The sequence below is a fragment of the Syngnathus typhle genome, linkage group LG2, assembly GCF_033458585.1.
Source record: "Syngnathus typhle isolate RoL2023-S1 ecotype Sweden linkage group LG2, RoL_Styp_1.0, whole genome shotgun sequence".
NCBI classification, from domain to species: Eukaryota; Metazoa; Chordata; class Actinopteri; order Syngnathiformes; family Syngnathidae; genus Syngnathus; species Syngnathus typhle.
The window spans coordinates 12,324,943-12,347,828 of NC_083739.1; the positions used below are offsets into that span (position 1 = coordinate 12,324,943).

The 22,886-nt window shown below is 41.6% G+C and overlaps 1 protein-coding gene across 6 annotated transcripts in view; it reads right to left on the bottom strand.

Moving 5' to 3' along the window:
- Positions 1 to 1,551: 1,551 nt before the first annotated feature.
- The window catches only part of LOC133170179 (cyclin-dependent kinase 17-like), a 29,033-nt gene continuing 7,698 nt past the window's right edge, over positions 1,552 to 22,886 (bottom strand). For 2 of the 6 annotated variants that reach the window (XM_061302922.1, XM_061302913.1), the window contains 15 exons: positions 16,294 to 16,427; positions 12,155 to 12,280; positions 9,008 to 9,064; positions 8,812 to 8,926; positions 8,644 to 8,738; positions 8,479 to 8,541; positions 8,278 to 8,401; positions 7,494 to 7,614; positions 7,051 to 7,148; positions 6,797 to 6,902; positions 6,431 to 6,473; positions 6,254 to 6,344; positions 6,096 to 6,173; positions 5,259 to 5,380; positions 1,552 to 3,925 (listed from right to left, as the gene is read on the bottom strand). In XM_061302922.1, coding sequence (XP_061158906.1) covers positions 5,277 to 5,380; positions 6,096 to 6,173; positions 6,254 to 6,344; positions 6,431 to 6,473; positions 6,797 to 6,902; positions 7,051 to 7,148; positions 7,494 to 7,614; positions 8,278 to 8,401; positions 8,479 to 8,541; positions 8,644 to 8,738; positions 8,812 to 8,926; positions 9,008 to 9,064; positions 12,155 to 12,280; positions 16,294 to 16,427 — 1,355 coding nt within the window. In that variant the 3' untranslated portion in view covers positions 1,552 to 3,925; positions 5,259 to 5,276. Of the gene's footprint in view, positions 3,926 to 5,258; positions 5,381 to 6,095; positions 6,174 to 6,253; positions 6,345 to 6,430; positions 6,474 to 6,796; positions 6,903 to 7,050; positions 7,149 to 7,493; positions 7,615 to 8,277; positions 8,402 to 8,478; positions 8,542 to 8,643; positions 8,739 to 8,811; positions 8,927 to 9,007; positions 9,065 to 12,154; positions 12,281 to 14,388; positions 14,545 to 16,293; positions 16,428 to 19,638; positions 20,406 to 22,886 lie in introns of those variants that run through there. The other 4 variants (XM_061302905.1, XM_061302929.1, XM_061302941.1 and 1 more) reach the window with 4 other exon arrangements.

Consider the following 22,886-nt stretch of genomic DNA (forward strand, 5'->3'; position numbering starts at 1 on the left):
CTAGAAATTAGCTGCATTATTCATAAGAAGCAGTGAAAAAAGTGTGACCGCTTCTGGACCCTGAAACGGTGTCCTAGTTAAAAGGAAGAATCTTATAAATCTTGATAGGTGCAAAGACAAAATAAGACAGGTGATTTGTTGCAATTTAACAGTAACTTACCATGGACAATATGTACCGTAACCATTTTCACAGAAGGAACGGTGGTCAAAGGTCAACTTGCCAGGTACATGGCCCTTTTCAGACTCTGCCGCAGTGGAATTTTCACAAGATGGCTCGAGTAAATGAGATCAAATGGTCAATTGTCACCTCTTTCAAAATCCAAACGGACTTAATCTGGTCCAGATTTAAGTAAAATCTCAATAAATGTGTGTCCTGGGCAAATGTCCTGTTTCAAATGACATTTTACTCAAGATGTCTGAGGTTTTTGTATTGTTAGGGCAAATCAGTTCATCTCATTCTAACTTGTGACTCACTTTTCAAGCAATCTTCACACATCAGAAAAGGACCTTGATCTGGACGACGACACGTCGACCTGGCTACATTTCAACTTGGCATGGCTATATGTAAATGGTCTCACACTAACCATCATTCCCAGTTCATGATTCACAAATTTACTATTCACTGCCCCCCCCCTAAAAAAGAATCACCTGCTTTGTGCTCTTACTGTAACACCTTAACATGCCACAAGATGGCACCAAAGCAATGCCCAATAAGAAAATGAACTTGGTAGATGACATTCACATCCAACTATAGTATTAAGAGAATGAGATCTATATTTCAATATTTGACAAGGGTTTCTTAGTTTCATTTGGTTTGCCGCAATGGACTGAATTTGTACAGATATTTAATTGAATTTAATAGATTGATTTCTTCCATACAATGTGTTCCATAATGAATATTTGTTGTGCAACTTAGCATGACATCTTGTTTGATAATTCACCTAATTCAATTTGTTTATTTATTTAAAAGTGTATTTACTAATTCATTAGATGCCGGTGAGTTTAATTAAAATGTGGTGAGACTCGGAGAAGACCTCCACGTTGAGAGGAGCCAGATGAGGTGGCTCGGGCATCTCACCAGGATGCCTCCTGGACGCCTCCCTGAGGTGTTCCGGGCATGTCCCACCGCCAGGAGGCCCCGTGGACGATTTAGGACGCGCTGGAGAGACTGGGAACGCCTTGAGCTGGACGAAGTGGCTGGGGAGAGAGAAGTCTGGGAGTCCCTCCTAAAAGGTGCTGCCCCCGCAACCCGACCCCGGGTAAGTGGAAGATGGATGGATGGAACTAAAAACTGTCAAATGAAGCTTACATGCTGGTAAATTAAAATTGACTTTGTTGCACATCTTGTTACTTGCAATTTCTTCTCTTTCCTGTAATTGGAGCTGTGCATTTATTTTAATTCAGTGACGGTAAGAGATTTGCTTTTTTGATTTATGTATTCTGTGTGCAGTGCTCATTGTCAAATGTTTACTCAAACTACAGCCACAGATTTAATTCACAATATTTGTGCGGCAAATATTTTCTGCGTCAAAAGATACCCATCAACACATGTTAATAACATAAATTTTATTTTTTAACTTGGTGTACACATCTTTTTTTCTCCTTGAGGAACCAACCACTCTGCACAACCTTCATCACTTTATTACCACCATTATGGCTTTCACTGGAAAAACACCCCAAAATAATCTTGGTGTATTTAGCGACCCTTTTCCAAATGCCATCCTTTTTTTTCTTTCTTTTTTTAAACACCTTTCTATGTTAAACAGCAAAAACATAAACCTCCTTGTCGCTTTCTTTGTCAACTCTCACAGTTTTATCATTCACAGTCACCCACTAAATCATCATTGTCACGCTATTACACCCTACCTTGGCTTTTTTATTGATTACAGAAATATTGCTATGACTTTTATTCAAGAAACACAAAAAGGGGCAGACTGTGAGTAGCTGTATCAAACCTAGACACTTCTCTTCTATATACAAAGTGAGCTATCAACTATGTACATGCTACATACTGCCACACACGCTAGCTCGACGACTAGCCCTGACAGGTGCAGACCTGGGATCGCATCTCCGTCCGAATTGATCCGAGGTCAGCGCCAGAAGTGACCGCGACGCCCCAATATAATAGCCGTAAGCCATCTCAGCGATACAGTACATGTTGACACTTAAGTCAGTGTGTGAAAACGGTTGTGTGCTTGGAGGCTTTCGGCAGCAAGATAAACAAAACAACATTGTGTCAAGAGTGCTTCAAGTCCCGCGAACTACAAGACTGCACCGGACACACTCAAGTTGTCATTTGGTCCCCGAAGCGCCGGATCACATTGTTGTTGAATCCTAATTTGGTTGGGATCAATGTGATCTCACATTTCATGCAGACACTGGACTCGTACGGTGACATTTCTTTTCCGGCAATTTCACACACCGACTGAAAACACGGGCGTGTGGCGTACACGAGCATGCGTCGAGATGGTTTCGAATATACACTAGGTAGTCCATAGAGTCTATATAACAGAAACGGGGAACACAAAGAACTGGCGCGTCATTGCGGAAAGATACTTCATAATAAAGCCTTGCGGGGGGGGGTTCTGGGCAACATATTCTGCTCTAACGGGGATTCACAGAAGTTCAGCCGCCACCTTGTAGCACCCACAAAACGACACAAGCAATTAAGTCCTGAGCTCGAGGAATGTGCAACACGTTCCCAGCCAGTCGCCAACTATTACAGCGGGAGAGCACAGCAAAGACTGAGAAATACCATTTGTCGGAAATACCATTGCTTCTGAGAAGTACAAAGTAAGATCTTATGTACAAATAGGAATAAAATCAAGTGTAAAAATAGACACTGCACATGGAGCTGGTCTTGGAGAGGAATGGGGCGGTTGAATCATCTACTGGTGATCCAGAGAGGTAAAATTAGGTGCAAAGAACAGTTCAACAACAACCACTGTCATATCAAACACAACACAATAAGTTGTGAGTCAAGGCAAAGGGGGCATCTAAGGATAAGCAGGTGAGGACTTGTACACTTTCTTCAAGTCATTCTCCTTATAATTGTCGACTGGAGCTTTACAGTGTCCAAGATTGTAGTGAATTAATATTTTCAATGATTCCATTTTTTTTTTTTGGTTTATCATTTAGAGCCATCATCACTCTACGATTTGAGGCGTACTTATAACCCGACTCTGACAGATGAGGTAAAGTACAGTACTGACAGTGTCCCTGACCTTTAGCGGACAGTAAGGTGCTAAAATTCATCTCTGTAAACTCGATTGATGCACACGTCCGACTTTCGAGTGAAACAAAAGCGCTAGTGTTTGTGTGCGCGTAAAAGCAAGAGGCATGGAGCTAGAGAATGAAGCTAGTGTGTGTGTGTGTTTCAGATCTTAGAATAAAGGGCCAAGGTGAGGTGCACAGGCTGAGGCATTTCATGAGAAGAGAGGACAGCTCAGTCCATTTATGTACAGCAACAGTCCAGAAGAGTGGGAAGAGACTAAAGAGTTAAGGAAGTTCAATTTTGATTCGAGCCACTGTCACTCCTGCGCCTTTTCCACAGTTCAAGTTCTGTTCCGGCCCGCATCAACACTGCCCTCATCTGGAGAGCGGTGGTAATAGCAGCAAGGAGAATCATGAACACCACTCCAACTTTCCTCTTTTGTGATCGCACACATTTTTTTGAAAAGTCATTTTTCTGTCTTCAGGGGAGAGCATCTGGATGTCTGTCGCGTTATTCAGTCCCGGATCTGTTCTTGTTGCTATGTGAATCTTTTTCTTCTTCGAGTGAAAGTGTCGCTCCTTCAGTGCACGAGGTGTGGTTGCCCAATGTATGTGTCTGAATGACCTGCTCCTCCGGTCGTGAACCTCCTCACTTCTGGGACCATCCGACACCATTAGAACAACACACTCTGCCGTCTGCCCTTCCCCTGAGCTGAGAGACACACAGACAGACATGTTGGGCAAACACTGAAATACTGGCACTGCACATGTAAGCATTATATCAGTATGTGATCAAGCACATTTTATTCCCGCAGCATTTCTGGCTTCAGAATCTGAAGCCTTTTGTTTGCAGGGATTCATTTTCGGGATTGGCTATGATGGGGGGATATGAAGCCCACAGACAAATTTGTTCAGGAGACAGCTTCAACCTGGCTTTCCTTTTCTTTTATTGGGTCATCTGAAATAGTGTTGAAGGTTGATTGCTGATAACACTGGATAACAAACTGGGAAAAAAATATTTTGAGTTCTATTTTTATGATGATTAATTGAACTAAAATTGGCATACTGATTCCAGAACTGAAGTCATTTTTTTTCTTTTTTCCCCACAGCTTACACTCCAGATAAAATTAGCCGTTGCTACGTGGAAACTTGTTTGTGCAGTTACAAGTGAGACATTGAAATGAGAGGTGTGTGTGTGTGTGTGTGTGGCTCCCAATCTATCAATATTAATGCAATGCAAACAGAAATCTAGCACAGTCGGAAGGATTTGTGCTGTTTTTTCTCCAGTGAAAGCTTGGAAAAATACTGTATAGTCTTTCATGTTGGGGAATAAAAATGACAAAAATGTTTTTAACAATTCACATAGAAAACAAATATCAAGAGCAAAGCAATTGCTAACAACTTTATGATATCACAAAATGATCTGAACCAATCATGTAAGATGTTTCTAGTCCTCTTTGGCCATAATACAGAAATCCCTGTGTAAATAAAAATACTCACCAGTATCAAATCAAACACTGCAAAAAAACAAACAAACAAAAAAAAACCACTCTTTATCCATGCTACTAATTCAAATGTCACACCACTTCAGGCCCTTACCTAGAAGCTCAACAAAAAGACTACATCTCTGACCGGAGAAACCTAAAGAGGACTACAAATAAAAAGAATCAAATGACTCCCCATCAGACTCCTTTCTTTTACCAATAAATTATTGTTTGTTCCTTTCAACCAGGAGCAGGTTTTCCCTTTAAGAAAAAGAGGATGATGGGCTCAGTGAAAACTGAAATGTGGGTGCAGGATGTGAAATGTGAGGAAAAGCTCGAGCCCAAGGGAAAAGAAAAGACAATGGTGAAGCAGTACACGTGACTCGCCTGCGAGGAAGGATGAGAGAGATTCATTATTTTATCAAATTAAGACGCGCGTACACAATATGACATGGCAGCAAAGAGCGCGGGTGGGGGGAAGAAGGGCAAAGTGACAGTCAAATGGGCGAAAGAAAAGAGAAGAACACACGATAGAGACAGTGTGAAAGAGACCGTATTTACCAGAATGGTAGCGGCCCCTCAGCCAGTGGAAGTGGAGGAGAGATTGTGACTCTGAGGCCTGGCATTGGCTGCTTCTCTCTGGAAGTACTGCGAGGGCGCGGAGCCTAGCTTATGGGCCATCGCTTTTTAGGGTGAGGAGTCGGGCATAAAGAAGTATGCGGAGTTGGGGAGCACAAGGGAGACAGAGAATATTTAGGAAAAGATGAACATTGCGATAGAAGAGTGAATGGGTGCAGAGACAAAGAAAGGGAAGGGGGGGGGCAGTTTTTTTTTTTAAGGACATGAACGAAAGAGACAAACACACAAGATTGTGAATTTGTTGGTTTGTTTGTGTGCATTTTCGAGGTTACCGTTGAGCTTTATCAGCCTCCACTGCAAGTGCTATTCATTCACAAATACACGAGTTTGTAATAAATCTCCAAACAACAGCCCAACACAACTAACATTAAAAGGGACCATTATTCTTGGAACGCGGCCATTTATAAATACAGCAGGCTTATGAAAAGCTACTAAGAGAGCTTGTCGGCTTCTTTTTGTTTCAGAGACAATCAATAACTTGTATTATTTTCTTCTTTAACCTCAAGGGGAACATCTCAGTCTGTTTTACAAGAGCCGCTGTTCATATCATAGATTAAGAAAAATAAACGGGGTGTGCTGTAAGACTGACAATCTGACAATGTCCCACTGTGATTGTCAGGTTTGACCACACAGCAGCATGAAAGACAACACAAAGCAAAGAGGAAGAGGGAGAAAAGGAGAAAGGAGGCCTGTCCTTGTCTTGTTCCTACTAAGGTATATCCTCACTGTTTGTCTTTCCCTTCTCGTTTCGCGACTTACTTGACTCCGGGTAGACTGAAGATCTCTTCCCTGGGTCTTTCTGGAGCTGAATGCCTTTTATGGAGAAGATGGATGCAGCTGAAAAGAAAGAAGGCGGGAGCTGAGATGCTGCGACGCGTGCAAGTTAGAGCAGGACTCGTTAGCGGCCGTTGACTCACTGTCAGCCAGGGTTTGAACCTGCTCGCCGAATGTTCGGAAATAGGCGTGTCTGAGAGCATCCTCGGCCGACACGCGCTTTTTGGCCTCAAACTTGAATCACACAGAAACAGATGAGAGGTTTCAATGTAATCACTTGTAGGTGTCATTTTCTACACCAAGGTTTGTATGTCGATTACCTGCAGAAGCACTGAGAGCAAGTCATGACCGTCGTTGTCTATCCTGAATGGCGGCAAAGAAGAGAGAGGAAAGGTCACTGAGGTCAAAGTCTTTTTTTGTGGTGCGTCTCTATTGCGGGCGTGAATTGTGACATTACTGATTGAGAAATAATGACGTAACTGGGGAAAACAAAATATTGCATAAAAGTGGGTTCCCCAGAAGGCACGGTGAGTTTGGATGACATCATCAATTTAAAACCCTCCCGCCTTTGAGTCATTCAGAAACTATTGGCACAACATACACTGTCGTGATTTCTTCATTTTGGGAGATCATGTGCGAACGCGCCAGATTTTGTGACTCCTCTACTTGTGAGTACGCACACATACCTGGGAGCGTGGTTAACAAGCGGCTCCGCGTTGTATTTCGGAAAATTATACGTCTTAAACTCTTCACTGGTGCTGATGCCAGGCCAGGTCTCTTCTGTGGGGGTGCCTGGGCAAGATGACGGTGTAGTTTATTAACAGATCAACAGAAGCATGAAATGTATTTGGCCAGAAAAAGAAAACCAGGCCACACAATTCCTTCCAACAGGTTGGTATGCCGAAAACAAAATGAAGAAATTCCTGTTGTGTAGACTCACCGAGGATGCGGAATATGAGGTGAAGTTCATCCTCCACGGTGGATCCGGGGAAGAGAGGCCTGCCTGTGATCATTTCGTAAAAGATGCAGCCCACACCCCTGCATGGCAACACACAAAAACAGAGTGACTGATACAAATAAATGTAACGTTACACAAAGTGAAGGAAAGTCATGCCTGCGTGTCAGAGCTCGCATTTACTGTTATTGGCAGGATGTGGATTTGTGAGTCAGCAACATTTTAGAAATGATGATAGTGCCAATTTATCGAGATACCAAAATGTCATCAACTTCGCCACTCTTGCTTTCAGCAGTAAAGTAAAAAAGCAGGATAGAGTGACACAACCACTTGAAATAATCCCCTCAGATTAGTGTTTAGTTAGTTTCCTTTGACTGCCATCAATATTAGAGTTATATATGAAGAACAGTCTGTGTCTGTTTGCTCACCACATGTCTATGGGCGTAGAGTACTCAGTGGAGCCTAGAAGCACATCTGGAGGTCGGTACCACAATGTCACTACCTCATTTGAGTAGGTCTTTGTAGGGACAGACTTGGCCCGGGCCAAACCTTAATTAAAGAGGAGAAAGTAGAACGGAATAATGGAAATGTTGACTTAGTTGTTTCTGCACAAGACAATTTTCATTTCTTTTATAGTCTAACAAACTGTCAACTGATTAATATCCATGTTAGGTAAACAGTCTATGTTGTCTCTATGCATCAGTCTTGTGAATGATGTGATATTTCCTCTTGCTTTATTCTTTCCTTCCAAGTAGTGGTACAGAAAATGGATTGACTTTGATTAACATGTCATAACAAATGATCACCACCAGAAGGCAAAACTGAGTGAACTGTTTCTTGACACTACTCCAGAGCTAGGTTTAGTTTCACTACGGTATATTCCAGATACCATTAGGAAAAAGCAAATGGGAAAACAGATATGATTAAAACTATTAGCTTTAAAATGATAGTTGTTACTCAATGAAAAATGACTCTTTGTTCCATATATTTGAGTACGGTAACACCTATTTGAGGTTTGCAATTACAGAGCATGTCCGGTGATGATGGCTTGTGGTATATTTACAGTTTAAATTAAGAAGGCAATCCTAACCCCAGTGAATAGTAAGAGGAACTCATTCACTGCCAGCCTGGTTAAAAATGGAACTTTGACGTCTAAAGCCTTCAATGGTAATTAATGAGTTAAACTGTCAATCTCGTATAGCAGCACCGTACCAAAGTCCGCGAGTTTCAGTTCTCCTTTCTCATTAATGAGCAGGTTCTGGGGTTTAAGGTCCCTGTGGAGAACCTTCCTTCGATGGCAGTAGGCCAGGCCTCGCAGCAGCTGGAATAAGAAGATCTGGAAAGGAGATAAGAGGAATGTAATCGCATTCAGCGGCGGAATTTGCTTCAGTATTGACCAACCAAATGACATACCTTGACGTTATGTACACTCATTATGCTCCCACAGTCGTCCATGTACTGCTTCAGATCTTTTTCCTGAGACAATGCAGTGTTGACGGTGAGAATTGTAAAACACATATCATTAGCGTGACCCTGCATATGCATATGCAGAGCACACATCCACAAACACACACTCACCAGATACTCAAACACGAGTGTCAGGCACTTGTCAGTGTGGATAATGTCATGGAGAGTGACAATATTGGCGTGCTTCAAGTCTTTCAGGAGAGACACTGCAAGGAGGAGACAAAGAGAGTGACAGTCGAAGCCAAATAGCAAAGTGAGCTGAGAAAGCAGGTGACAAACCTTCTCTGATGGCTGTGCAAGGTGCACCCTCTTCGTGCTCCAGTCGGATCTCTTTCAGAGCCACTAAGTTGTTGGTTAACTTGCTTCGTCCCTTAAAAACGGTAGCATATGTTCCCTGGCAAAATATGCAAAAGTACATTGAATGGGCAGAAGGGATAATTAGACGGCTACAATTTGGGTGTTGTTCTCATCTCACCTCTCCCAATTTGTCAAGTTTGATGTAGGTCTCGAGTTTCCCGAAGCCAATTTCAGACTAAAAGAGAAGACATTCGGGAAAATAAATAAATGTAATTTTTCTGTTACGATACATTTGAATGTTTACGTTTAGGCATCCATCCATCCATCCATCCATCCATCCATCCATCCATCCATCCATCCATCCATCCATCCATCCATCCATCCATCCATCCATCCATCCATCCATCCATCCATCCATCCATCCATCCTGGTAAAAAGCAATGATCTATTTGTAAATTAAAATGTGATCATAGAGTAGAGAATCTGGGCGCGCTCAATGGTAATACATTGCACATATCAATATAGGCAAACAATCATCACATCTAAATGAAGAAAACAGAGACGTATAATGAATGTATGTCCTCTGGCTTTGAGGTCATGAATAATAGATGGCTGCAGCTATGTCATGCTGTGATACCTGCAGGCCTGCCAGTGTTTATCCTACTCAGCGTCACTTCCCCTCATCTGTCTGTCAATCTCTGTCAAGGCCGTTTCAGGTATGTTTTTATCATTTGGATGAAAGTGACACACCTTCGCAGTGTTGAAAACCATGGCAATATTAGGGCACAAACCAGCGAGGGTGGGGCGGGGTCTCCAGCGACCCAGTAGGCCGATGAAACCTAATCTCCTCAAAGGCGTGTCTAAGACTCAACTCCAAATGCGGATGTATAAGACAAACACATATTGCCAACAGACGCAGCAGCAGCACATAGTTGGAAACAACATCCTGCCGCATGCCCATTTCACCTGCGGCTCACCTAACTGGAGCTGACTCAATTTGTTCTCTGGACTCAAGAGCATGCATCTGTATTTCAGAGCACATCTGTGTGTGTGCGGGGCTGCATATGCGTCAGACGTGATCATTTCACTTCCATTGCTCCTGTGGCGGCTCTGCGCATTTTTGCAAAATAGAATTAGCATAAAACCAAGTGAAACAATGAAATGTAGTGTGTGCTGGGAACAGAAACCTTTCCCAGAACATCCCTTTAATTGATTCTGGAGAAAGGGTTTGGCTGTGTGCAGCTGATAGACTCTAATGGAGGAAGAGAGTTTAGATGACGAGTGCTTACCAAGATAACAAGATGGTACTAGGAAGTGTGGCTCATTTTTATTACAAAGCTATAAAATGTTATCAGCGATGTGAAATGAACAAACAAAAAAATAAAAATGAATGAATGAATGACAAAGTCACTCGAGCAGTGTCGCCCACATTCTTGACTGGACTCTTGTGAATAATTGATTCTCAAAGGTGACATGCATCTAAGAAATCTGATAGCAAGCACCGTTGCTTGAATTACAGTGAAGGAAGATCTGATTACGGGCACATACGTTATGCCACACCTGATACTTGCTGGTGGTTTTGGTAACAAAGGACGAGCGCACTCTAAAGTCCATGGGCCATTACCATTTGTGTGCATGCCATTTCTGGGCTTACGTTTACTGATCACAAATGTGACCTGGCAATTACGCTAACCCATTTTTAATGTGACATGTAAGAGATGTATAAAGAAATAAAATCTGCTTCTACCAAGACAATAATGCTAATATAAGTGTCATGATCTATGTTTTTGTGGATTTTATTTTGTGAGGTTTAGTAGTGTTTTTTACGTTTTGTCAAATTTTCTCTGGGCACATTCACGTGACTAGGGTGAACATGCTTTTTTTGGGCCATTGTAGAATAAAATGTATTTGCACATCCACTACAGTAGGTGGCAGTGGAGCGCTTTTTTAAAAAAAAAATATTCAAAGCAAATTTTGTTTTTCAGACTAAAAAAATGTTTTATAGTTAATTGCTGTAGTTTGGTCTATATTGCTTTCATTTTTCATTGTTTGCTTTCAGGTTATGCAGAGATGGACAAATTACAATATTTATAACTGCGGCGGAGAGTTGGAGGAGGTAGAAAAAGTTTTCTCCTTTCTTGGAAGGGGGCTTAACAGAAAATAACCGAGAAGCACTGTGCTAACCTGTTAACTTGGGCTTTAGCGTTGCTGCAACTATGACCAAATATCTACCTCAGAACAACCCGAGATAAATCTCCAAACCAACAACATGCAGCCTTGTAATAACATTCCGAATAAGTCATGCTACCAATATAGCGGGGATTAGTGAGATGAAGCTACATTCAAATCTTGCTAGCGTTTTTAAGACTCTCTTTGATTAGTCTGCTTTCATCCCTCCCTGCATCTTTGCTTCTATCGTCCTTGTTCTTCGCCTTTCTTGAAGGTGCCCTGGTGTTTAATCCAAGCCGGGCCCGGCACGTCTGCTGAATAATTGATCCTCCCGTTACATCACGTATAAACAGCAGCCCGAAATAAGTCAAAGTCGTTCAAGAACGCACGTCATTGAGGCTGTGAAACATCTCCTAGGCACATCGGCGTGCCACCTTCTCATCCGCGGTAAATCTCCCGTCTTCCCTGCAAAAGTCGCTTGAAAGATCCTTTCCTTTCATCTCAGTTAGGCTCCTGCAAAATAGCCGCGTCATTAAAGCGCTTCAAGTAGGGAGCCGGCGGCAGGCCACTGGCCTCGCTCGACAATAACAGCATAATGGAAGATGGAGCACCAAACCGAACCTTTCTACTTTGGCAGAGAATATCAAGGCTACTGCTCAAATGTGTTACGTAAAATGTAAATCAGGGTGATGATTCTGTTTGCAAGTAAATGAACGGAAGGACAGTCTGTGTCTCCAACACCGACAAAAGGGAGCAGCATTAATTCAGTAGCAGCACAAAGGCAGAGACTGCATATTCATGAATATTTTCAAATTTCTCCCCATCCTCCACCGCTCTGTAACTGTAAAGCAGACCCCTCCTCCCCACCACCTTTCCATCCGTTCTTACCCATAATGCTATTGGCCTGGATACGTAACACTCATTCATCCCCTACTGAGCCATTGTTAACTAAGTCATAACTCAGTGGGCATTTAAAATGAGAGTAATCACGTGTCTTAGATATTTTAGTGTTTCACAGAGCGTAATAGTAAAAAGAAAAAAACAAACACATTTGGTCATGGATGTGCCTGAGCAGATATGCACAGGAGACCAAAGCAATATGCATCTGCTTAGCATACGTACGTAGATGCAAACACACAATCCGCTCGGTACTGACCAATGAAGCGCGTCGTAGCCTGCGGCTCATGGGCTTGTCAAAAGGCGGGCTGTTCATCGCAAACTTCTCCAAGTAGCCCTCCGGTAGCCTGATATCAGCTGGGAGAGACAGACGTTTGTTTATGTCCTGAAAGACAGAGAAAGCATTTTGTGAGTGTGCCATACAAACAATTAACATGAAAGAAAAGAGATGAGATCATCTTTATTCCAGTGGGTGAGTGAAAGGGAGAGTGTTGGGTGTAAGCAGGGAAATGAACAACAGCTCATTTTCATCAGTTCATTACAGATACATAAGGAGTGAATGAGTGTTATACATTATAGACTTAAATATAAGGCATTAGGTTTCGTATTTGGCTTCTCTTCAGTCTTATTGAGTCTCATCTGACGTAAAAAGATGGAATATTATCATATCAAGAGTCAAATAGTTTTTGCCCCATTTTTTTGCTTCATTTCATAGAGATTGTGTTGCTTCTTTTGGTGTCTTTGTCCTTTTTTCGTGAGGGATTAAGGCTATAGCGAGTGTTTATTTTCCCTGTATATCTGTGTTGCACCACCATTTGTGTACTTCTAACATCCATTACAACAACACTGATAGCATTTAGCCTTTCAACAGTGATCGGACTTAATTATTAGTATTGAGCTAAATAGAATTGAATACGTTAACGCTACATAGTTGTTTAAAATAATCACGAATCAGCGCTGGCAAATCAAAGCAAAACAAATGGCCGATCAACGCCGAAAAATATTTGAGTTACCTGTATCTTAATCCACCCCAGTACGAGACAAATGATGCCATTTATACAGTAGAAAATGCAATTTTCCTCCCTTTTAACCATCCAACTTATCTTCATATTGCTTCAAATGCTAATGATCTGATGTTGTTGGTTATTGGCACCAACACGCATTGTATGTTGGCATTGTTTGCAAGCACGCATTTGGCCGGAGCGCCTTACTGCTTGCTAATGTTGTCATCAAAGCCAGCGAAGTGAAAGCGACAGCTGAGCATTGAGTGGCCTCAAAGCGGCCTTGGAAGGCTACCAGGCCTAGTGCATTCTGGTTGTTGGAGGCTTTCAACAATTTCAGCTCCCTTTGATCATTTTTATTATCTCAAATTGATCTGAAACATAGATACGCCATTCTAGTGTGCAATCCTCCCTTGGAGGGCAACTTACGGCAGCTCATTAGTCAATTCCACTGGTACCATCATCATTTATGAATGTGCATGCGTCGCAATAAAAGAATTTGAGACCGATTTTCCAGTTGCACTTTTGGCAGAGCCACAAAGTTCCAGACCTCATCTGGAACATATCTGTCTGGCCTATTTGTGGAATTCCTCTCACAGTCACCTTTCCTTTCCGCTAAGTGCAGCATGTGCATTCAAATCTGATGTGAGAATCTGTCATCGATTTAGGTCGACCGTTTTGAATGAGCATTTATATGACACGACTCATCTATACATCAAATGTTTCATTTGTTTTGTTTTTTACAAATTCAGTACCGGACCTATACTATATATCTTGGGTGAATGTTTCAATCCATTAACTGAAAAATAAATATTTTGCTTAAAGGCAAATGTGCATGAAGCTGGTTTCCCACAATGTGCAACTTCTATGTGGTGCACATGTAGGATGTGTGAATTGGTAAGGTGCTGATCACATGTTGTTTCCATGGCAGCGGGGATGGCTGGCTGGCATATAGTCCCAGCAGCCTCACGATGTTTGTGTGTGTGTGCGTGTGCTCTATAAGTGGTATTTTATCGGTGTTAAAATGAGAAGCAAGAGTATGCGCGTGTGCAAGACGATGAAAGGGCAAAGGGTTTGTAGTGTTTGCTTACAGGCTAGCCTCATTACAAACAGAATATAACCCATCACACACCCTTAGCAAATACACTCCCATGCTGCGACAACATCAGGAAATGTTCTGCGGAGTAAATCGGAACAGAGAAGGAACAAACGAGCCGGAAACCCGTCCGCTGACCGGCTTTCACCTGGGTTATTCACACAGTTTAAAAGCGGCAAAACACGGCGCATGAACACAACAAACGCATGACTGTGACATAAGCATCCCTGGAAATACCTTTCCGAGACACACGGCGCTTTAAATAAGGCCGCTTGTTGTACTAAAAGAGTAAAAATGGACACAGGCTCACAAAGAACTAGGCTCATGCCCCTTTTTACTCACTGCTATTGAGTGACTAAAGATCGGCACGTGATTATGCGTGCAAGCCATACTCACAATGCAGAACAGCTCTAGTAGCTCCCTCATTGTCCTCCTTAAACGTGTCCTTCTATAATGCACTCACACATGCGGGCGGGTTGCCCCTTGCAGATCTCGCTGCTGCCACATGACTGCACGCACACAGCGAGCGAGACCGCCGTGCCATCCACATGCTCAGCCGGAGAGGGAGAGGGGGGCAGGACTAAACGAGGAGGCGAGGGAGGGAGGAGGAGAGGAGAGGAGAGAGGAATGGACAGATTCCTGAGAGGAGGAAGGCAAATTGGGGGAAGGGGGAAAACTGAGAGGAGACATTGTTTTTCCCCGTCTCTCGTTGCCATCTTGTCCTCCATCTCTCCTTGTCCCTTGCATCGGCTGCTTCATATGTCTGTCTCCAAATTATTTCACAAATCAGTGCTGTTTTTGTAATTATTTGCTGCCCCTGAGCGTTTCTCCCTGTCACTCTGCACCCCCTCCTCCTCCTTTGGCTCTCTCTGGTAAACATGGTCTAAATGAGTCTTTTCCACTGTTCACAGCAGGCAAAGACAGTGGTTGCATGTGTGTCGGAGGCATTTGCCACAATACTGCTGCGTTCATCACTCTCCGGCTTCTTTCTTTCAACAGACACGCCGAGACGTGCGGTCTGACCGCACGACGTGAGCGCCTAATCGTATCTACAGCTGACAGGTATACTCTCATAGGCCAGAGATGATTCAGCACGATCAAGAATGAATCCTGTTTGTGTTCTGTTGTTGGAGTGTGTGTACCTAAAACATGGCATCAATAGACGACGGCAGGATCAAAAGTGTGTATTTATTATGGTGTCGCTTTAAGCAGAGGTTGGGCTGGTTGTGCCGTTAACCCCAAAACTTGATTCCTCATTTTAATAAATGCATTTGATACAATTCCGTCCAGGAAACCTTGTTTGGGCAGGTTGGAAATATCCCATTACACTTTTTTAATTTAATCAGAGAAGGTGTCTTTAAGTGTATTTTTTATGCTAATTTCAAGATTTTTATTTATTTTTTTTACTAGCGCATTAGGTTTTGGGGATAATTTGCTTTTTTGTTTGTCTTGTTTGACCTATAAAAGCTTGTGCAATACGGAAGCTACCATGCGTTATAATTTCTAACAATGATGCTTGAGTGTAGATTGCTCGTTTCTCGCTTTAGATTTTTCCATACTCCTAACATTTATACTTAACCATCCAACCCTCTATACGTTTGCTAGTTTGTATTGTAACCGCTAAATAAACTTACATACACCTCCCGCACCCTAAAATGATATTTTAAACAGTCATTGTTTCATTGCACGTGTATGTTGCACAATCGCAATAAATGTAACGGCATAGGGCAGCAGGATGGCAGATGGAGCTTATCTACTTTGTGATTCCACTTGGGGTTTGATGGCAATGTGGGTTTTGGTACAGTCAGTCATTAAATAGTCCGTTTTATGTACAAACACAGTGGGGGTGCACATCTGTTTGGTACGCCATCCCTCAACCAAGATGTAATCCAGCGTGAAGAGGAGAACCACCAATGGAAGCAGATGGAGCAGGTGAGACATTGAAAGTCAAGCCAGACTTTTTTGTTTGCCCACGTTTTCCGTAGCGAAAACTCTTATTTTAACATAAAGAAACATCTGAATCTATAATGATTACATTACTGTATATTCAATCATCTAATAAGCTCTTATCAGATTTTATTTCCAATATCTTAGAAATTGAATGATGTAGTTTTTGTGTTTTTCTGTTTATTTTTGTGATTTACAGATTTGTTTTTTCCAATTTTCCTAATGCATGAGTTTCAATTATATGTGGCTTTTTGCTATTCGCGGCCCGGTAAGAATTTTGACAATATTTAGGATAGCATTTTTGTCAAAACATCTGGTCAGGCAGCGCATGTTTTTTCTGCCCTCTTCCTGTACCTCATTAGAGATGCGTCGATGGTTGTTGTTCCTCATACGGACTCTTACGGGACTCTGGACTTCATCGGATGATGTTCCAGAAGCCTGGTCACTCTCTCCATCTGAGCCCATCTTCACATTCTCATGGACGATACCTGCAACAGACAACATGTAAAAAGTTTGCACAGAAAGACAAACCAACCTTATAATAAGCTTTTTAGCTGTGGGGTGGTCAGAAAATGGAGTGCATCGCGGTCAGTGCTTTGGGTGCAAGCTAAGTGGGTATAAATTTCCGTTGGTAAGATGAGAAGATCAGAGATCGATATTACCCTGAATGCAATGGGAGCTTTCTCATCTATGCCTGCTACCAACACACACACATATATCCACACCCTGAATCCATCTGATTAATGAATCACGCTGCAGCAGGCAGGGCTGCCTCCTCCAAAATGTAATGTACGTATTAGTAAATGTGTGTGTCTAGGGGAGGGAGGCTCTCTCATGAAGATCTGTGATGTCAGACCGTGTAGAGTTGCAGTTGTTTATGTCTGTGCTACAAGAAGCGGCTTTGGCTGCTCTGAAGTCAAATATTTAAGCTCACAATAAACACTGCACAGTGTGCTCACCACATGTTTTAAACTATGTACAACAGGGACAGGGGCAGCGGTGTCAAAAATACGGCCCGTGGGCCAGGATTGCCCCCTCAGGCAATCTAATCCGGCCCATGGGAATGGACCACATGAACTGCAATTTATATATACATATATACATATATACATATATACATATATACATATATACATATATACATCTATCTATCTATCTATCTATCTATCTATCTATCTATCTATCTATCTATCTATCTATCTATCTATCTATCTATCTATCTATCTATCTATCTATCTATCTATCTATCTATCTATCTATCTATCTATCTATCTATCTATCTATCTATCTATCTATATACACACGTATATATATATACTTGTCATTCTTTAGAAACCAGAAATGGCAAGAATTGGCATCTTTTTTTCTTTTTCTTTTAAAATAAGCTTATTAGGCCATGAAATTACTGGTGTCCGGCCCACTTGAGATCAAATTGGGTTGATTGTGGCCCCTGAAGTAAAATAACTTGACAGCCCTGGACTAGTGTGATAAAGCAGCAGCGAGGGAGGATGATGTCAGTGGCGACATAAACGGATGTGGTAAAGAAAATCATGTCTGCAACAAATCAGCCATGAGACAGATTGAGGGCGAGACAGCTAAAGCGATTTGTTAGGGTCAGCTGTGGAGTGGGGCGCCATTTTCTGAGAGTTTCTTTTTGGCCATTTGAGGCTTGTGGTCACATTGTCAGGAATAGAAGTTGTATGCATCTCTACTCCTCCGATAATTAACATCTTTAGTGTTGCAAAGTTATAACTGTTTAAACAATGGATATTTTAACACAGATTTCGGAGCAACATATGTCGACAGATAATCTAGAAATTCTCGCGGATTACATTCTTTATTGTAGTTTATTGAGTTTAGTTATGTTACCGTGTAATGTATCACTATATTGCCCCCAGGTGGCCGAGATGCACAAACTAGGAGGAGCAGCACAATATCCACTGAACTACAGAAAATACGGCAAAAACTGTTTCATTGTTTTTATTGCTCAAAAAACTGATGCTCTCGGAATTCTGTCATGGGTAGCTATTACTGTTTACAATTTCTCTTCCAACGGACTAAAAGCATGAGAGCGGATATGCTTACAGAATTGAATTTCTTCAGAAAGCTGAGTAGGCAGTATTAATATCAGGCATTAGCTCTCGCCACCTCAGTGGTGAAACATTAAACTCAAGTAAACTGACACCCGAGTGAGAGACAAGACCTTTAACCAGGATTATCTACCTAATGACACACACGCACATAAGCACACACTCAAAGGGAAAGCACCTTGGGTGCAGGTGTTTGCTGCATATCTGGAAGTGTTGCACTGTATTTGTGTAAATAGTCAAGCGATGTGGGTCAACGAGATAGGCTATCTTATGCGCAAGGAAAACTCCACCGGTTGTGTCCCAAAACAGTGGGTGAGATCATGCCTTTGTCGCTCCTGCAAACAGCTTCTGTAACCATAGCAGATAGTAAACGTCACAAGAACCTGCAGGGTTGCCTGTGTGGGGACTTAATGGCTTGCTGTGGGTTGTTGACATCCCACTATGGACATTTGTGTGCGGGCTTCTTCTTAAACCACTTAATGTCAAACAACTAAATGTTATTTTCTTTGTTTGAATACAGATACTGGCATGGTCTCGCTTTAAAAGGCATTTGAAGTAATAATAGTGGATTTCTGGTCCTGGCCTCTAAGTTGCTCGAGGGTATTCTGGTAGAATTTCGAGTTACTGACCACGTCCAAACCATTACCATCTGTTATCACCATACTTTGAACCGAATCATCCTTTTAAGCTCCTCTGGCTCTAAAAGTGATTTTAACCTTGGGACAGAATGGCCTCTAAATTTAGAATAGAGCTGCTGCAGTCATTGTGCTGAAAAGTAAATGAGTGTTTAAAATATTCAAAAGAACTTGAATAACTCGGGGTATAACCAGCTACACTCTCAGGAAGGAGCCTACTTTGGCTACATAGGAAGGATATTTTGGAGTGGATTAATTCAAATTAAAGAATGATCACAAGAGAAAAAGATCCATAAATTACACAATTCCTGTTTAATCGAATTCATGAAATTCCAGGCATGATTAGACTGAGAATAATTAAAAAAAAAAAAAATCTGCTGAATTGAATTTTTATGCTGAGTGAAACAAAAATTGATTTGCTGATTTCCAAAAATCCACAGTCTACCTGATAATAAAAATTACAACTGGACTCGTAGAAAATTCTGACAGTGCAGAGGTGTATGCGGGTTCCAATGTCAGTACTTTCAGAAAAGTGCTGGCTTTCCTCAAAACCTTGTAACAATGGGAATATCGTGATAAATTAAAACGTTTTATGCATGTGTTCAATTTGAAAAGCTTGTAACTATGGGAATATCGTGATAAATTATTTTGTTTTATGCATTTTGAAAAGCTTGTAACAATTCTTCTTTGTGTTAATCACATTTATTTCATATTTTTTAAGAAATCAGGATACCCCAAAAACATGATGTGATAGAGAAATAAAAAAATCCATTTTGAATTACGCCCCTAATAATTTGTTAAAAACAGTCAGACCAAAAATCGTGCTCCTCAGCATTATTGACTCAACCTCTTGTTAGGGTACAATAAAAGTTTTTTATATCATTTCAAATGAGGAATTCCAAGAACTGTGGTCATCCAATCATCATTCTTCCATTGGAGGAGAGCAAATCAATAATAGAAACAATGACACTCACCAATGCGGTTTCCCGGAGGACGGCATGAGTCAAGCACCCGGAGCATACGGAAGGGTGACATCCTCAGTGGTGGCTCTCTCTCTCCCATTCTAACCTCAACCATCCGAGGGTCTCCCACCTGAGGGCCACTTGCAGGACACCCTTTGGGGTTGCCTGGCACATCCATTGCTTTGTTTTCAAAAATCCCAAATGAAAGTCCCACCCAACTTCAGTCTAGATCAGTTGTGCAAAATCCCAAATTCCTTGGTACTTACAGGTGAGGTAAGCAGTGAAGAAGGTTTCCGAAAGGTAGGGTGGAGATGGGGGGGGGGGTCAAAGTGACAAAGTAAGTGGTCCTTCCGCGATGCAACAACTCCCTCAGCTCTTACTCTACTTAACTAGTTGCACTGTAGACACTCCCTTTCATGCTTCCCTCCTTTTCCCCGCAGTCACACTCTGTCTGCTGACTAAGGAAGGTCAAACAGTACAAGCATGCGGAATGCTGCAGAGACAGTCCGAAAAAACATCAGCGGAACAAACATGACAGGTGCTTTTCCCTCCAAACTGCCACGTCATCATAAAGAGAGACTTTTCTTAACCGGCTCTTCTCTTCACACCCATGCGGCGTTATCATTTGCACCATGCTGAGGTCCCGCTCTTCTCCGTCATGTTTCTCTTCCTCGTCCTCCTCTATTCATCGCAGCATTGGAGTCAGCCTCTCCCTCTTTCCACTCCCCTCGCTCGATGTCTTCCTCCTTGCCTCTGGCGTTCTATCAGAGCTTTCGCTGTTAGTCGTCCCGCTCCCTCCCTTCACCTTGCCGATACCCTCCCTCCTCCCTCTCGAGTGATACCAATCTTTGGCTCTCTCTCTTTTATTTATTTTTTTTATTTCAAGCACTCTCCCCTCCTGCCTCCCATCAGCCTGGGTCCAGTGTTGTTCCCGTTCAGGGGGAGCCAGCGCTATCATTTATTCTGCATGATCAGCCTCTTTATTGCAGCACCTCCGCATCATTGTTTGATTCACTTTCTCTGTAGAGTGCAGAAATTAAAACACTTTGGAGTCGCACCCTGCCCCCTCTCCATCTTTGCTTATCTCCCTTTCCACTTTGATCATTCTCATCTAATCCTCCCCAATGGACCTGAAGCGCAATCCACTAGCAACCCGGCGTGCACGTATACACGCCCAGCCCAACATGTGCTACTGTGCATACAGATATTGTGTGAGCCTGTAACACCATTGCAGAGAATACAAACAAGGAGCAAAAACACATTTCTTGATATTAGGGTTCACGGGAAGCCGACATAGAGGTTTGGTAGCGTGAGCAGCATAGTAAAGATCCATTTCTATTTCTGGTAAGAACATGACAGTGAAGTATAAGTGGCTGGTCATGTTGTCAATTAAGTTGTTAAGTTGCTTCTCCCTGTTAAGAAACTACAAAAATATTTTCAAGCGAAAAATTCTCCCCTTTAAAAAAAATACTTTGAGTTTAATTGTTTTTTTTTATATATAGTATATAGTATATACTATATATATACTATATATATATATATATATATATATATATAGTATATATATATCTCCTGTGTAAAAAATCTTATATATGTATACTTATATTCATAGATTATATATAATCTTATACAAATGTAAGATATAATTTATAATATTTAATTCATAATACTTTATTATAATAATATTTACACTACCGTTCAAAAGTTTGGGGTCACCCAAACAATTTTGTGACCCCAAACTTTTGAACGGTAGTGTGTGTGTATATATATATATATATATATATATATATATATATATATATATATATATATATATATATATATATATATATGAATAATCACCATTAAACCTCAAGTCTTTGGTAGTCTTAAGAATAAAAGTACAAAAAAAAAAAACTTACAAGATCATCTACTCAACAAACTCGATGCTATTGTTCTTAAATCCAGTCCGCAGTCAAGTATGTTGGTGCAAGCAAACGGACGTGCCGGGATATCAAAGACAGCAGTTAATGCAATGCTAATGCACATGAGAGAAAGGAGCCGTTGCTTCACATTTGACTGAGCAGCAATTCTCAATATTATCCTTTCTTCAGTCAAACAGAGAGGAATGTTGACTAATTTGCTGTGCAGGTACTTAAGATTCGACCCAGTTACCAGACAAATTAATCACAAACCCATTAGAAGCACTCTGGCGGCTGGCCAATACGACAGTATACATACAGTAAACCATCATATATATATACGCCACAGTGGGGACCACTTACCTAGATGAAAAATGTATTTCTATTCATACTCATACAGAGCAAGTTAGCAAATGACTGAAGGAGGACTTACATCTCTTCAGTGCAGCAAGAAAATGAGATTGCATCATCGCGTGGTTCTGAAAGGCTGTGACGTGCTCTGACTGCCAAATGGCCAAGTGAGTCAGCGAGACCCACCGTCAGACTAGCGCACATATATGCACACACATATCTTGTCAGAGTTTTAATAATAGAGTAGCATTAGTTCTGGCTACCGCATCATACAAGATCCTTGGCTTTGCTACCTCAGAGACTTCGCAGAATGACGTCATGGAGTGCGCAACTGTTCTGTATGTGTTTGAACATTTCAGTTTAAATGTGTTTGGGTTGTATTTACCAAAACAATCAAAGCGGATGGGTCATTTTTTTACACAATGTTATCAATAATGGTACATTTTATTTTGGAAATCAGTTAATTTCACCGAGATGGATATTTGCATTAATGGCATTTGTTATCATTCAAATAGTCATAATATTTTTCACACTTTTTGCCTTTGAGACTCAGGGCCACTGTAAATTACGCATATAATACCAAAGTGACACTTCCTTGCAGGCACCATTCTATTCATTACTCCAATCTATGCATGCACAAGACTAGTTTGGATAAAATTAATATTATTGTAGTCAGTGTGCAGTTCACAAAATGCAGCTAATATGATTCCACTGTGAACGGAACGCTCTGATACCACTGATGCCCTTCCGTCCTCAATTCTTTTAAGTCAGTTCTTTTCACCATCTCCAAATCCTCTTTTCCCTTCCTTCAATTCATGTCAATGCATGTTAGCTGTCACAGTGCCTCATTGAGACCCCCGAAAGCCATCATAGAACAAAGTACAGGTTCCGTTACAAAATTATGACTAACAGCGAGAGAGGGAGGGAAAGTGATTGTGTGAGCATGTGTTTGTGTATGTTGGATTAAGGTCATTACAGTTTTATCTTTCCACATTCACAGTAAACGCT